Source organism: Budorcas taxicolor, chromosome 14 (assembly GCF_023091745.1).
Source record: "Budorcas taxicolor isolate Tak-1 chromosome 14, Takin1.1, whole genome shotgun sequence".
NCBI classification, from domain to species: domain Eukaryota; kingdom Metazoa; phylum Chordata; class Mammalia; order Artiodactyla; family Bovidae; genus Budorcas; species Budorcas taxicolor.
In genome coordinates, this window is record NC_068923.1 from 32,963,044 (window position 1) to 32,978,769 (window position 15,726).

A 15,726-nucleotide genomic window follows, 5' to 3' on the forward strand; every position below is an offset into this window, starting at 1 on the left:
TTTTTTTTTCTTTTTTTTTAATGTTTAGTTTCAAATTTTAGACTATTAAGATTCAAAAGGAAAAGATGAAGAAATTCAAAAAACTAGAGAAAAAAAGATTTTGGTTCACCAAAATATTAGCAGTTCTACAAGAGGTATCATAAGACAAAAAAGAATTTGGCAACTGGATGTTCTTTATCTCAAACAACACGGTAAGATTCTTCATGCATCATCTCAGGAGTAAGCTCCAAACTCACCCACAGCACCAATGCAACTCCAGAGGATGGGCCCCTTCTCCGCCAGGGCCAGGAACAATCGCACAATGGCCCTGCAGCACACCAGCTGCATCTTGGGGCTGTACTGGGGGAAACTGTCCATCTGCAGGACCACGAGGTGTTCCAGGACCGGCGAGTGCACCTCAGGAACCTGGGGGGACGAGCACACGCAGGTCGGGGCTGCGACAACAGGCACAGCAGACACAGGGGGCAGAATCCGTGAAGAAGCAGCTTGTTACCTAGGGGACTAATTCCTCGCTGGGACTGCCTGAACACAGCGGAGTAAAACTGTCTGCATGACATGTTACCTACGATTCTATCTCAAGCAGCAATCCTAATCTTTTAGAAATATGAAAAGAGTAACAGATAGCTTTTCTGCTTTGGAAACAAATCATCAAGTTTCATGACAAAAACTATACCAAAAAACTGTACAAGGTACTAGCTAAAGAGGTCACCTTGGTCATACTGGTGCCTGAACTGCATCAAACCAGCTGAAGACTTGGACTAATCTCGCCAAGCTCATGTTCAGCAGGCCACCCCCTCACTCACGGCGTCGAGGTGCAGCAGGATGCTCGCCACGGACTGCAGGAAGCTGGGCAGCTGGTACACGTGGTCCTCAGCAGTATCCGCCTCCGTGAGGAACAGCTGCCGGCACCGCTGGATGAGCTCCACGAACATCAAGTCCACGTCGCGGGCATTCACTGCCTTGCATGGCTGCAGGGAGGCAAAACCAGTCTCCATCAACCTGTTCCACCTCAGGGTGATGGCACCTAAGGCATCTCATTAGGCCATATTATTATAATGGAATGTTAACAGCTTCTCAGTGGAGAATACAGATATAGAATGCACTGTACATCAGAAAGATGCTTTCCGAAAAACCTGTAAATACATTCTAAACAGTTACTAACACAAAAAACACCTACTGATTGTCACCTGTGTTTCTGGCAGGGGCAGACTGCAGACAATTGGGTGCCATCCCTGCAGAGGCCCAATGCCCAGAGGAGGGACAGGCCCAATTCCCCCACAGCACAGCAGTGGCACCCACAGCCACACCCTCCTAACTCGGAGACAGTCCAGCTGCACATGTCCCAAAGGCTCCTCAGACGCCGGCCCCAGTCCCGCCTCCTCATGGGCCTGGACCAGCGCCTGATCCGCATCCTCTCCCTTGTTCCACCTTACTCTGTATACACCAGCTCATTATAGTGAACAGGTCCCCACTGCCAGACCTCAGGGTCTGAGGATACAAAGTCCGTGCTCTCGGTCACCTCTGAGCCTCCTCACACACATTTCCTCTGCCCTAAGCTCGTATAAACGAGCCACGGAAACATGTGGAGATGAAGACTTTAAGGGGAAAGGAGTGTTGGGAAGAAGCAAATGAGGAAGCATCAGGATGGAGGACTGAGCAGAGGGCTGGAAGAGACTCTCCATCCCAACAACAGGGGAGTAGCCCTGATGGGGATCTGTACAGAGAAACAGCAGAGGACGTAATCCGCCAGTGGGAGCCATAGACCCCTCCAGGAGGATGCAGCCACGCCAAATCCCAGCATTCCCAGCAGACCTCACCCGGGCTCAGGGGCTCATGCCAGAGTGAGTGCAGGGGCTCATCAGTGATGGGCGGCCAGGTGTGGCCAGGAGAACATGCTGTTCCTCGTCTCCAGGCTGCAGCCATGTCTCGGTTCTGTCTATTGCTGGCTGAACCCTTACATGAGTCCCCTAACTCGTCTGGCCTCACTTTCCTCATCTGTAAAGTGCAATAATATTCCTAAAAGCTTATAGGAGAGTTATGAATATTTGAGATAATACACAGGAAGCACTGAAAAAACACATTAACAACAAAACAAACAAGAACAATATTTTCAAAAGTGTGAGATGCTATTCAAAATATACTAAAGTATATTCATTTAAACATTCAAATGAAAGTAAAAGGGGTCAATAAGTGAGACATACCCCCGCGAAGAGCCCATATCCACGGATGGCAATGGACAGGTCCTTGCTGTTGGCATCCACGTTCCTGATGATGCTGTAGAACTGCTCCATGAAGAAGCGCAGCGGGCCCCTGTGCGCCTCGGCATCGTGTGCCACCAACAAGGAAACCTGCATCACACAACGTTCACTTTAGAGGCATCCATCCAAATGTGAAAAGGCTGGAACAGCCGAATGGGACAACATCAGTGTGCTACTACAGGTCCACAGCAGCTATTACTTGTAAAGAACCATCTGTTCAATCCACTTAGTCTCCATCAGGTTCAGAAAAGCCACTTCCTTAAGTAAGCCTTTATTACACGTGATGCATTCTTCCTAGAGAAAGGGACTGAGAGAGAGACCAGGTAGACACAGGAAGACATGCACAAAACACAGGCTCCAGACTAAAGCTCCCTGATGAAGCAGAAAGCTTCCTTAGATTCATCTTTGACTCAAGGTGACACAGAGCTGGGCAGGCCCAGCAGCTGGCGAGCTCAGAGTCACCCACAGAAAGGACCCCCAGGAGGGAACACAGAGAGGGTTCAGAACTAACAACCAGGGGAAGAAAAAAAAAAGGTGTCTCATTTCTCAAAACAATAAGCTACAATAATTACGTGAGCCAAAGCAAGTACTCTGAGAAGCAAGCAGATGACGATGCACCATACACAGTGACACCTGCCAGAACTCGAGACCAGCAAGGGCATCAGGAAGCTCTCGCAACCTGCCCACGACCGTCCGAGACAAGGATGGGAAGAAGCCAGACAATCACCGAAGGGAGAAGGAAGACATGCATCCACATTGCCGACCTGCAGCCCGCGCCCAGACCTGTATGAAGGCCCCAGATCTCAGCACCCGGAGACGGCAGGCCACCTGCAGGCTCCCTGCACCCACATCCAACCTAGATAGAAACACCCTGGGGCAGGAGAGCTCGCCTCAGCCGAGAAGCCACAGAGACACAAGCATCCAGTCTAACAGGACAGCAGACCTCGCCACCGCCCCCCTCCCCTCCCTGCTCCCACCCTGACCCAGCCACCGCCTCCAGGGAGCCCTGACCTTCTGACCGCCAGCCTTCCCTCCATCCCACCTCCTCACTCTCTTGTCCGCCCTTGGCTCTGAGGACCTGATCAGACTTGATGTCTTTGAAGCTTTCTTTCTTCCAAACCTGCTGCCACTCCTGTGGCAGAGGGATAACCAACTTTCCTCTTTAAGTACTACAGAAGCTAACGGACCAACTTGTATTTTTTTTTTCAAATGTTCATGCAGAAGACTGGAATTTATGTCTTTGCATAGAAAGAGTTTTACATAGTACCTGTTTCAAAAAAGACTCCAGAGCTGAGTGTGCAGCTTTCCTCAATTCCACATTCATGTGGCTGCACCACTTCGACAGGACTTCAAACAAAGAAGCATAGTTGTCCAGAAGGCAGGTGCTAAACTGAGATGCGTGCAGGGTGAATAAGGACAGCCCAGCTGCAAACACAGAACACACCGTATTTAAAACAGGATGACAAAGGGCAGGACAAAGAACTTAGGAAGCTTCAGCCACACATCAAACCAAAACTGTGCTCACAAAGTCCCCGAATCCTTACTTCAGGGGCCCAGGGTCCCCTCACAACTGATGCCTCCATCCTCTATTTGAATCAAGAGGCCCACAATCCGGCCAGTGACCCTCAAAACGAAGGTCAGAAGTAGGATCAGGGTTTATTTAGATAAAGACAGAATCAAAAGATCTGGATTGTTCTAAAGTAATTTCTTCTGAAACGGTGCAATCTTAGTGTGACCATCTCAAACAGCACCAAGAGCTGCCATCAGTGACCACGTGGGAGCATCACAGGGGTCACAGCGCCACCTTCACTCACAGTTTAAGCAAACATTCACTCAGACACCAACCTAATAACCTCCTTAAAAGTAGAATCTTACCCAGAGGCACGGCATATCTCTTCAGATCAATCTATTAAAAAAAAAAAAAAACTATCATCAATGTTTGACAATCACAAGGCTCAGTCGTGAAAGAATTAGAATACTAAATCCTACCTGAGGACGGATTGCCTTTAATGCAAAATCAAAAATCTCTCTTGAAGTCTGGGGATCTGAGGAAAGACAGAAAGCAGCCACTGTCACAGATCATAACGTGTGTCTGGCAAAGCTCATGAGACTCACGACCCACCGCTCTGCTGGAGACAGTAGGACCTCTTCCTCCATTAATGAACATGCTAGTACCCAGTACTATTGCCTGGAGTCACATAATCACAGCATGCCCAAAAACCTGAATTTTAGCCTCAGACCAAGGCTCAAGTCCCAGTCCTGCACTGGTTACATCAGTTTCCTGTCACCACTGTAATCAATTCTCACCAACTTTGTGCCTTAAAACAACACAAACTTACTACCACCCAGTTCTGGAGGTGAGCAATCTGGAACCAACATCACAGACACAAGCAGAAAACCCCGAGAATGACCTGAAGACAGCAGGATGGACCTTCCACAAGTGGAGACAGAAGGAGTGGCCCCTGGAGGAAGGCGGTGCTGTCAGGCCATCCCCAGCACTGGGGCCCCAGGGTCTGGACTCCACCTCAGCTCCCCAGCTGGAGACCCTGCACCCAGAAGATGAGGTGCAGGGTCTGACTCTCCATCTAAGCCAGCAGCACCACCCACCCCACCCGGCTTTATCTGCACACCCGACACAGCTGGTGTTCCTCCAAGCTGCACCCCCAGCAGCCCTTTATGCGGGCCCTTGGCTGGCATCAGGACCCCTCCAAAGTGACCCCTGCCTTGCCAACACCTCAGCCAGCACCAGCATCCCCCAAAGTGGCTCCCTCCGCCAGGCTGCCCTCACACGCCACAGCACCAGCCACAGCGGTAACCAGGCCTTAGAAACTGCAGCACAGTTGCCCCCAGGCCAGATTGGCCCACCCACCACAGGGGATGCTCCTGGAGTGCCCGGCTTCTGGAGTGCCCAGCTCCAGGGCAGTCCAGGGAAGGGGGAGAGCTGCACTCCTGGACCCCACAGGACACCTTCTACACAAAGACCAAGAAACGTAACTGAGCTACCAAATACAAATAAAGAATTAGGCAGGACGAGGGGCCAAAGGTCATGTTACAAGAAAGAAGAAGACAAAATCTCAAAAAAAGAACTGAGCAAAACAGAGGTAAGTAACTTCCCAGAAAAAAATTTCAAAGTAATGGTCATAAAAATGCTCAATGAACTCAGGAGAAGAATAGAAGAACACAGTAAGAACTTCAACAAAGATCTAAAAATCATATGACCATCTCAATAGATTAAGAAAAAAGTTTCTGACAAAACTGACACCCATTTATGATAACAACTTTTAATGAAGTGGGTAAAAAAGGAATGTACTTCAACACAGTAAAGGTCGTACATGACAAACCCAGGGCCAATGTCATACTCAATGGTGAGAAGCTGAAAGCGTTTCCTCCGAGATCAGGAACAACACAAGGATGACCACTCTCATTACTTTTATTCAACATAGTATTGGAAGTCCCAGTGCGAGCAATCAGACAAGAAATAAAAGGAATCCAAAGTGGAAAGGAAGAAGTAAAACTGTCACTATTTGCAGATGACACACTATATATAGAAAATCCTAAAGACTGCACCAGAAAACAATTAGAATAAATAAATTCAGTAAAGCTGCAGAGTATAAAATTAATATACAGAAATCTATCATGTTCCTGTACATTAATAATAAACTATCATAAAGAAAAACTGAACAAACAATCCTATTCAAGTTGCATCTAGAAGAATAAAATACTTTGGAATAAATTAAACCAAGAAGGTAAAAGATCTATACCCTGAAGACTCTAAGACATTAATGAAAGAAACTGAAGACAATACATACAAATATACATATAAAAATACATACAAATATACATACATACAAATATACATATGTATGTGTATATATATAATATACATACGTGTATTGTGCAATACACACAAATATACATACGTATGCATACATACAATATACATACGTATATTGTGCTCACAGGTAGAGAGAACTAATTTTGATAAAATGTCCACACTCCTCAAAGCAGTTGACAAATTTAATGCAATCCCTATCAAAGTATCCATGGCATTTTTCACAGAACTGTAACAGTTAAGCAAAATATTTGAATGGAAACACAAACGACTCTAAATAGTCAAAATAGTCTCTGAGAAAGGAGAGCAAAGCTGGAGGCATCGTGTGCCCTGATTTCAAACTGCACTATGGTAATCAAAACGTTATGGTTCTGGCACAAAAGAGCAGAAACATAGATCAAAGAAACAGAATAGGAAGCCCAGAAAAAAACCCACACAAATATGGTTAATTAATCTATGACAAAGGAGGCAAGAATATACATTGGAGAAAAGATAGCCTCTTCAACAAATAGTGGTAGGAAAACTGGACAGCTACATGCAAAAGAATGAAACTTGACCCTTTTCTTACACCACATACAAAAGTAAACTCAATGGATTAAAGACCTAAACCTAAATCTGAAACCACAAAACTAGAGGAAACATACACTGTACTCTTTGACATGAGTCTTAGCAGTACTGTTTTTGCTCTGTTACCTCATGCATGCATGTGTGCTCAGTCATGTCTGACTCTTCTGCAATCCCATGACCTATAGCCTGCCAGGCTCCCCCGTCCCTGGGATTCTCCAGGCAAGAACACTGGAGTGGGTTGCCATTTCTACTCCAGGGGATCTTCCCAACCCAGGGATCAAACCTGCATCTCTTGCATTTCCTACATGGGCAGGCAGGTTCTTTACCACTGGCGCCACCTGGAGTTACCTCACTGCTGCTGCTGCTAAGTTGCATCAGTTGTGTCGGACTCTGTGCGACCCCAAAGACAGCAGCCCACCAGGCTTACCCGTCCCTGGGATTCTCCAGGCAAGAACACTGGAGTGGGTTGCCATTTCCTTCTCCAATGCATGAAAGTGAAAAGTGAAAGTGAAGTCACTCGGTTGTGTTCGACTCTTAGCGACCCCATGGACTGCAGCCTACCAGGCTCCTCCGTCCATGGATTTTCCAGGCAAGAGTACTGGAGTGGGGTGCCATTGCCTTCTCTGGTTACCTCACTAGAGGATGACAAAAGCAGAAACATGCAGGATTACGTCAAGCTAAAAGGCTTTTGCATGGTGAAGAAAACCAGCAACAAAACAGAAAAGCAGGCTGCTGAATGAGAGAAGATATTTGTAAATGATAGGTCTAATAAAGGGTTAACATCCAAAGAACACACTGAACTTAACAACTCAATATAAAAAAAAAAAAACTCAGTAAAAAGAAAAATGAGCAGACTGTGACAATACAGAGATGCAGGATGGGGTGGGAAGTAAGTTCAAGATGGAGAGGATGTATGTACACATATGGCTGATTCATGCTGATACTTGACAGAAACCAACATAATATTGTAAAGCAATAATCTTCCAATTAGATATAAATAAATTTAAAACTGAAAAAATATAAAAATAAAAAATGAGAAAGAGGACCTGAATAGACATTTTTCCAAAAACACATAGATGGCCAACAGGCACAAGATGCTCAACATCACTAACCAGGGGAATGCAAATCAAAACCACAAGATCTCACCTCACACCTGTCAGAATGGCTGTCATCAAAAAGACAACAAATAAAGAGTATTGATGAGGAGGTGGAGAAAAGGGAACCTCATACACTGCTGATGGGAATGAAAACTGGTGCAGCCACTGCGGAAAACTGAGCGGAGGTTCCTAGAAAACTACAGTTACCACGTGATCCAGCATTCTACTTCTGGGTACTGATCCAAAGAAAACAGAAACAGTAGTTAGAAAAGATATACACACTCCAGTATTCATAGCAGCATTACTGACAATGGCCAAAACATGGAAGCAACCTTTAAGTGCCCACAGACAGAAGAACGGATAAAGAAAATGTGGCGAATGTGCAGGTATACGTATTTGTACTGCAGAAAGAATGAGGTCTTGTCATCTGCTGCTACACAAATGGACCTAGAGGGCATTATGCTAAGCGACACAGGGTCACGGAAAGACATGTAACACGTGACCTCACCTAAAAGCAGAACCTAAAAGAACAAAGAAACACGGAAACAGATACGGAGAGCAAACTGCTTGTTGCCAGAGGGAAGCGAGCGGGGAGCATGAGAGACCCAGGTGCAGATCAGGACGTGACACACAGTTTGGGGAGTATAGTCAGCACTGTCATAACAACTCTGGTGACAGACACTATGAGACTTGTCGTGGTCATTTCCTAAGGTGCTTCATCGTCAGATCACTATGCTGTACACCTGAAGTAACACAATACTGGTCTGCAACTACGCTTCAATTAAAAAATAAAATAGGGAACTTCCTGGCTTAGAACTTGGTGCATTCACCGACAGGGTCCAAGTTTGATTCCTGGTCAGGGAACTAAGATCCCACAAGCTGCAAAGAACGGCCAGAAAAATGAATAAGTCATTAAAATAAGACAAAGGAAGGAGTCCCTGGGTGTGCTCCTCTCTAGAGGCTTGAGGGCTGCCTTCAGTTTCTAGAAGTTGCTCGCCCTCCTTGCTTGGGGCCCCAGTCCCATCCTCACAGCTAGCTTCTCCGGTCACAGCACCCTGACCCTGACCCTCGTTCACAGTCAAGTGTCCCTGTGATCACACTGGGTTTACCTGGACAGCCTCGTCTCAACGTCCCGTCCACGCCCGATTCCCCTCTGACTCAGACCTATGGCACATCTTTGGAAGCCATTATTCTGTCCACCTCAGTCCAGTGTTCTAATCCAGGAAACAAACATATTATCACCTGCTTTAGTGAGTTGTCACAGGAATTTCCCTTGCAACATGAACAGGATAATCCTTAGCACATGGTTAATGAGCAATAAGTACTATTAATTTTCTTGTTCACCGAATGTCAGTTAACACGCCAAGCAAAGACAAACAGAAATAAGCAACGTCACCTGCCACCGAGGTCAAGTGACAAAATAGACAGTCTAGGAGATGAAAAACATGTCGCAGAAAGTGCTGTAACAGAGAGGACTACAGAAGCCCAAGAAAGCGGCTCACACGAGGAAGCACAGAGGCTTCAGAAAACAGGAGATCCCTGAGCAGGGAGCTGAGAGGGCGGGATGCTCCATGGACAGGGAGCCGGAGAGAGAGACCAAGGAGGGGAAGCAGGAGCAGCTGGGCCAGCTTCTCTACTCAGAGGCAGCAAAGACTGGGAACACCTGGTTGATACGTTAGAAACCGCTGCTTCCTCAAGTTGAAATGATCAGATCTGGCAATTTCTTAAGTTGCAATTCAATAAAAACAAACACATGCAGGAGGTAGAAAAATCTGACAATTATCTGAACAAAAATGGTACGCAACAGCAAACAAGTTCTTTTAAAGAATTTTGTTTGATTTGTCCTTTAAAAACAAATGAATTCATTATAATGCTCTCACAGCTAGATTATCCTCTAAGCTTAAATTTGAGATACTATAGAAGAACACTACTGACAGTTACAAAGAAAATTGTATTAGAGTTTAAAACCAACAGGCAAGGATCTGCAGCACAAGAATTACAAAATGCTAATGAAAGAAATCAAAGAGGACCCAACTCAACTAAATGAAGAGGTGCACTGTGCTCATGGGCTAGAAAACTCAACATGGTTAAGGCATCAACTCTCCTCCAACTGATCCACAGGTTTAGCACAAAGACCACAAATATCCAACGTCGACACAGACCAATTCGTTCTAAGATTTACATGGAAAGGCTCAGACCTTATAATACCCAAACGATTTTTAAAGAATAAAATGTGAGAACTACACTGGACATTTAAAGCTTACTATATAATTATATCATACAGACAGTGTGGTGTGGGCAAGGGAACAGAGAACCAAGATCCACCCCCACAAGTGATGTGCCAATCAGCTAATGCCCAACTGGCTTTCTACAAAGACACAACGATTCAGTGATTTTGTGATGATTTCATGGATGTGGCACTAAAATCACAAGCAACCAAAGGGGAACCAAAGAAGAAAAGCAACCAAAGGAGAAAAACTGAACTTTATCAAAACGAAGAACCTTTGCACATCAAATGGCACAATCAATAGAGTGAAAAGACAACCAAGGGAATGGGAGAAAATGTTTGCAAATTATGATCCCATAAGGAACTGATATGCAGAATACGTAAATAACTCATACAACTCAGTAACAAAATGTCAAATGATATGATTTTTCAAATGGGCAGAGAACCTGAATAGACATTTCAACCAAGATGACACCCAAGTGGGCAAGAGGCACTTGTGAATACACTCAACACCAAGAGCCATAGGGGAGATGCAGTGAGAAACCACCTCACACTCACTAGGAAGGCTACGATCAAACAACAGAAAACAAGTACCCTGAGGATGTGAAGAGACTGTGCCCTGATGGTGGGAACAGGAATTAGTGCAGCCCCTGGAAATTACAGAACCACCACGTGGGCCAGCAAGCCCACTCCTGGGGATGCTCTAAGGGAACGCGGGGACTCCAGGTGTTCACACACCCACGTCCAGCAGCATCATTCACAACAGTCAAAGAAGCAGAAGCAACCCAAGTACTCACTGATGGCCCAATAGATATACGTGTACTATATTCATACAGCGGGATTCTGTTACAACAGGGGTGTACCTTGAAGACCTTAAGCACCATGAAATAAGGCAGCCAGGAAGTTACCTGCTATGAGTCTATTTACACAAACGTGAAAGGACAAAGCTCAAGATGGGAGACTGAGCAGCCGCTGTGGGAGGAGAGGAGGGGAGGGGAGGAGAGGGGAGGGGAAGGGAGAGGAGAGGAGGGGAGGGGAGAGAAGGGGAGGGGAGGGAGATGTGGCTACAGAAGGACAGGAGGGAGGCTGCTCCCGTGGCAGGCTGCCAGGGCCTCGACTGTCATGGGCACACACTAGCCCACATGCGATACAGCGGCACAGAACTAAATTCAACACTCAAGTGGGTGCATGGGAAGCAACTGGAACCAACCAAGACCCGAAGGTTTATCAGGCTGCACTACGTCATGACAGGCGTCACTGGGAGGTGCCAGGTGAAGGACACACGTGGATCTCTGCATTGCCTCTCACAACTGCATGTGAATCCACAACTGGTACAAAATTCAAAAATCACACAGGAATTCATTTCAGACTAGTAGTTCTTCAATAAAGAAAGAAACTCAAGTGCCATCAAGCGATACCTTCCTCCATGGACTTGGTGAAGTTACACATAAGTGACGCCAGTCCCTTCAGACACCCCGCCAGCACCGCAAGTTTGGGTTCTCTCACTGTCGATGTCATCTGAAAGGAGAGTTTAACAAGGTACCATAAAAAGAGAAAAGCCCACCAGATACAAGGAAGCAGAATAGATTATAAAGTTTATCATACCTGGGACTTAAGTTCACCCAGAAAAGCCCGGAAGAGTTTATCCGAATTGTTTATCATCTCGCTAGGATGAACTTCACCTAATACTCCTAGGAGCTCATATACTTTTTCTAAAACTGAAAAATAAATTTTAGACAAATTAAGGCCTAAAATTAAATAAATTAAGCAAAAATCCCCAAATAAAAGGAGAGGATTTCACTTCAAAATAATTTAACAATAAGCCACACAAACTATCTAGTTTTATGTACTGAATCTTTCCTGATATGTTTTATGTGAATGTATTATAAGCTAAATTACATTTGACATGTGAGTTTTCTATTTGAAGAAATCATTTTGTATAGATTAAAATTTTTATAAGCACATTTAACACATTATTTCTGTTTCCATTTTGGTTTCTTTTCAGCAAAAAGAATTCATCTGTATTAAACGGGGAGGAAATCCAAAAAAAGAGAGAACTGATTCATTTTTTTGTGCAGTAGAAACTAACACAATGTCGTAAAGCAACAATGCTCCAACAGAAGTTTAAAACAAAGTTCATCTGTAAAATATAAATACCTTGGCAGAAAAAAATCCAAGTTTTACACTAAAAACTTGTTAAATTTGTTAAAACATTTTAAAGACACATTTAAATACATCTTACCTGTATCTGGTATTTTTGCTTTCAAGGCAAGTTCTCCATAGAATTTGGTAAATAACTCTCCAACTCTTAATTCATCCATGAGTCTAGAACTCCTCAAAGTCTGAAGTAACTGAGAGAACACGAGTTAGCAGAGTCTAGGAGGAAGCGACGGAAGGCTTCCATCTATTGCACCTGTTCGCACACAGCCATGTTCCACAGCCATGGTCTCCAGGCACTCGTGCTCGGCGTCAAGCTAGGTTATGGGGGATGAGGGGCTGAGGTGGGTGGTGGAAAAACAGGGGAGACCAAGTGGAAAGGGATGTAGACATAATTTCACCTTCCCAAGAAAATTATCCTGTGACTAGACCCTTTCTCTCAGAGGCACTTAAGGACCAACAAAACCCAGAGAAATTCTACAAAAAAAAAAGATACACATCTAAGCAGAGACCCAGGTGAGAGTGAGCCCAACGACCACATACACACAACACACAGACCCTTCGCAGTGTGAGTGTAAGGTTTCAAGAAAACATTCAAGGACAAAATGAGGTGAATCTGGGCAAGTCTCAGCAGCGTTAGGTTTTCAGAGTAAGGGCTTCCCTTACAGCTCAGTTGGTAAAGAATCCGCCTGTAATGCGGGAGACCTGGGTTTGATCCCTGGGTTGGGAAGATCACCTGGAGAAGGGAAAGACTACCCACTCCAGTATTCTGGCCTGGAGAATTCCATGGACTATATAGTCTATTGGGTCGCAGAGTCCGACAGGACTGAACAACTTTCACTTCTCACTTCTTGCCCCTCACAGACCAAATTCTTCCTCTGCTCCCCAGAGCGGTGTGAGGGGAGAACACCAAGGTGCTGCTGGGTGATGGCTGGAAACAGACACCTTCTCACACCAATGGGAGTCCTCAGCATCTCTCACCCACAACTCTCACTTTCAGTTCAAGTTATATGTGTACCATAAAATACATGCACTTAGAAATATTTTTTTTAATTACCTTAATAAGAAGTTCTAGGGCTGGAATTCTACATTTAGCAGCTTTATCTTTTGTGTAAACACTGGTACAAGTATTCTAGGATTTAAAAGGAGACATCAAAATCATCAACAAGATCTTCTTATAACTAAGACTTAATAGCTAAATCTACACCTGGGAGAAGAAATACCAATACTTGACATACTACACTTTAACAGTTTTCCACAAGGGCCTCGGCTTGTTAAATTTTTTAAAAAATTAGCCACTTAATTTATAATACAATCAAGCAAAAATAAGTGAACTCCTCAACAAGAAAGGCAGAAATAAAATTAAGCTTAACCATGTTAAGTTACAAGTTACCATGTAACTTTCCATGTAAGTCAAGAGATGCTGATATATAAAGAGGTTTTTTCCTTCTTACCTTAATATCTAGAGAATAAGGTGTGATCTTCTGGCCAATTTTTTCTAAGAAAACACATAAAAACTTTAGGGCTTCTTCTCTACAATCACGAAACTATAATAAAAGAAATAAACATTACGGAAACATGGGCTAAAAAAAAGTCACCTCAACATGAAGAGACATACACTAGAAGAGCAAAATGAAATGGTCAACTTACTTCATCAATGCTAAGTGATTTCCGAACAAATACAAGCAAACCAAAATCTTTGGAAAAAACTAAGGAAGTGTGTAACGCTGGAAAAAAAAAAGAAAAAAGTAAGAGAGTTGCCAAGATTCTCCACAAATGCACACTAAAAGTGATGCTTGTTTTTCAGTTCAGCCTCATAAGTGACAAAACACAAGCCTAAGTCTGCCTTGACACGGAAAACGGGAAATTCTAGACAATGTTCCACAGTGATGTCAGAATAATGGTCCCAGAGGCCAGAACCCTGATGCCTAGCGTCACACCTGTGAATGTGCTAACTTTACACAGCAAATGAAAATTAGGTTGCAAATGGAATTAAGGCTGCTATCATCTGACTTTAAACTGGGGAGTGCCCTGGGTCATCAGGGCTTCCCCTTGTGGCTCAGCTAGTAAACAATCTGCCTGCAATGCGGGAGACATGGGTTCCATCCACAGGTTGGGAAGACCCCCTGGAGAAGGGAAAGGCTACCCATTCCAGTATTCTGGCCTGGAGAATTCCATAGACTGTATAGCCCATGGGGTCTCAAAGAGTTGGTTACAACTGAGAGAACTTCACTTCACTTCTGGGTTATCAAATGGGCCCAATGCAGTCACAAGGGCCCTCACAAGTGGAAGGGAGAGGAGACGGGAAGGCAGGCAAGCAGGACAGGTTCCAGGCGTCTTACCTGACACTGCTGCTTGAGGAAGCGGGGAGGGGGGCAGCGTGATCTAAGAAATGTAGGTGTCTTCTGGAAACAAGGAATGCCAGAAGAAGGAACCTCAGTGCTACAACTGCAAGGAACTGAATTCTGCTAACAACCTGAATGAAAAGGAAATTAACTCTCCCCCAGGGGCTTCAAAAAAGGAGTGGCCCTGCCTGCTGCCTTGGTTTTAGCTTGATGAGATAGATCCCTGCTGGCTTCCAACCACAGACTGGTAACCGACAAACCTGAGCTGTTGTAAAAACTAAGTTTGTGGTGTATTTCAGGACCAATAGGAAATTAGTACACAGCCCTACAATCCCTCAAGTGAAAGGACACATCCTGGATAGAGTGAACCTCGAACTGCTTTAGGGCAAGGTTACTAAAGGAACAAAACTGAACTCGTAGAACAGATTGGAAAGCATTTACACAGTGATGCTGTCCTCATGAATACACCCTGGCAGTCTGTAAGCACTACACAGCAATCTCTTTAAGGCTTTATTTCTCCTCTTTATTAACAATGACGTTTTCGGAAGAAAATCTCATCCTCTAATTAAGAGGACGCATCATGAAGTCTGCATATTTGTGTTTTTAAAAGGGGGTGTAACCTAAGTTTTCACGCAATGACACATTAAAAATGCTAAGAGGCACTTCTGCTGCAAAGGGTCAAGTTCTTACCCAGGCATAAATCAAAAGTTAAGAGCATGACTTGTTTCTCAAAAGGAACAGCAAAACTGGGATTTGGAAAAGGTGCTGGTGGGTTGAGGCGACAATGGGGTGGAAGAAAATAAAACTTTCCTCCTCTCATCGTCGCTCCCCACCGTGGTTAGCAGTGATGCCAAATTCAGAGCATTTCCACCACCTCAGGCTTTGAAATACCTTTCCTCTGGCGTTAAGAACAGAGGAAGTTGACAAACAGTTTTACACAGATCACAAATTCCCACGGACCCGTTCAAGCACCACCCCGGGTGCCCACTCGGACTCGAACGGGCTGCCGGGCACCGGCCGTCCGGAGCCCGGAGCTGTACCCACCCAGCAGCGCGGGGCCAGAGCTCAGCACGCACTCCTGCCCCAGGCCCCGCAGCAGCTGACCACTGGCCACCGCCGCGCCGCAGCGATCGGCAGCGGACAGGGACTCCTGTAGCTGCAGTAGGGAGCCCCGCACGCACGATCCCGAATCAGCCATAACCTCCAGCTGCGAACACCACTCTCCCTGCCGGGACCGGAAGTG

General features: G+C 45.1%; 1 protein-coding gene across 1 annotated transcript in view; it reads right to left on the reverse strand.

Annotated features, from left to right (window-relative positions):
* Nucleotides 1-15,681, reverse strand: part of PRKDC (protein kinase, DNA-activated, catalytic subunit) — a 133,134-nt gene extending 117,453 nt beyond the window's left edge. The window contains exons 1-13 of the mRNA XM_052651856.1: nt 15,528-15,681; nt 13,789-13,865; nt 13,593-13,685; nt 13,196-13,270; nt 12,224-12,332; nt 11,587-11,699; nt 11,400-11,499; nt 4,248-4,303; nt 4,134-4,164; nt 3,526-3,683; nt 2,202-2,348; nt 804-968; nt 237-405 (exon numbers count right to left, since the gene is read on the reverse strand). Coding sequence (XP_052507816.1) covers nt 237-405; nt 804-968; nt 2,202-2,348; nt 3,526-3,683; nt 4,134-4,164; nt 4,248-4,303; nt 11,400-11,499; nt 11,587-11,699; nt 12,224-12,332; nt 13,196-13,270; nt 13,593-13,685; nt 13,789-13,865; nt 15,528-15,681 — 1,447 coding nt within the window. The remainder of the gene's footprint in view (nt 1-236; nt 406-803; nt 969-2,201; nt 2,349-3,525; nt 3,684-4,133; nt 4,165-4,247; nt 4,304-11,399; nt 11,500-11,586; nt 11,700-12,223; nt 12,333-13,195; nt 13,271-13,592; nt 13,686-13,788; nt 13,866-15,527) is intronic.
* Nucleotides 15,682-15,726: the final 45 nt, after the last annotated feature.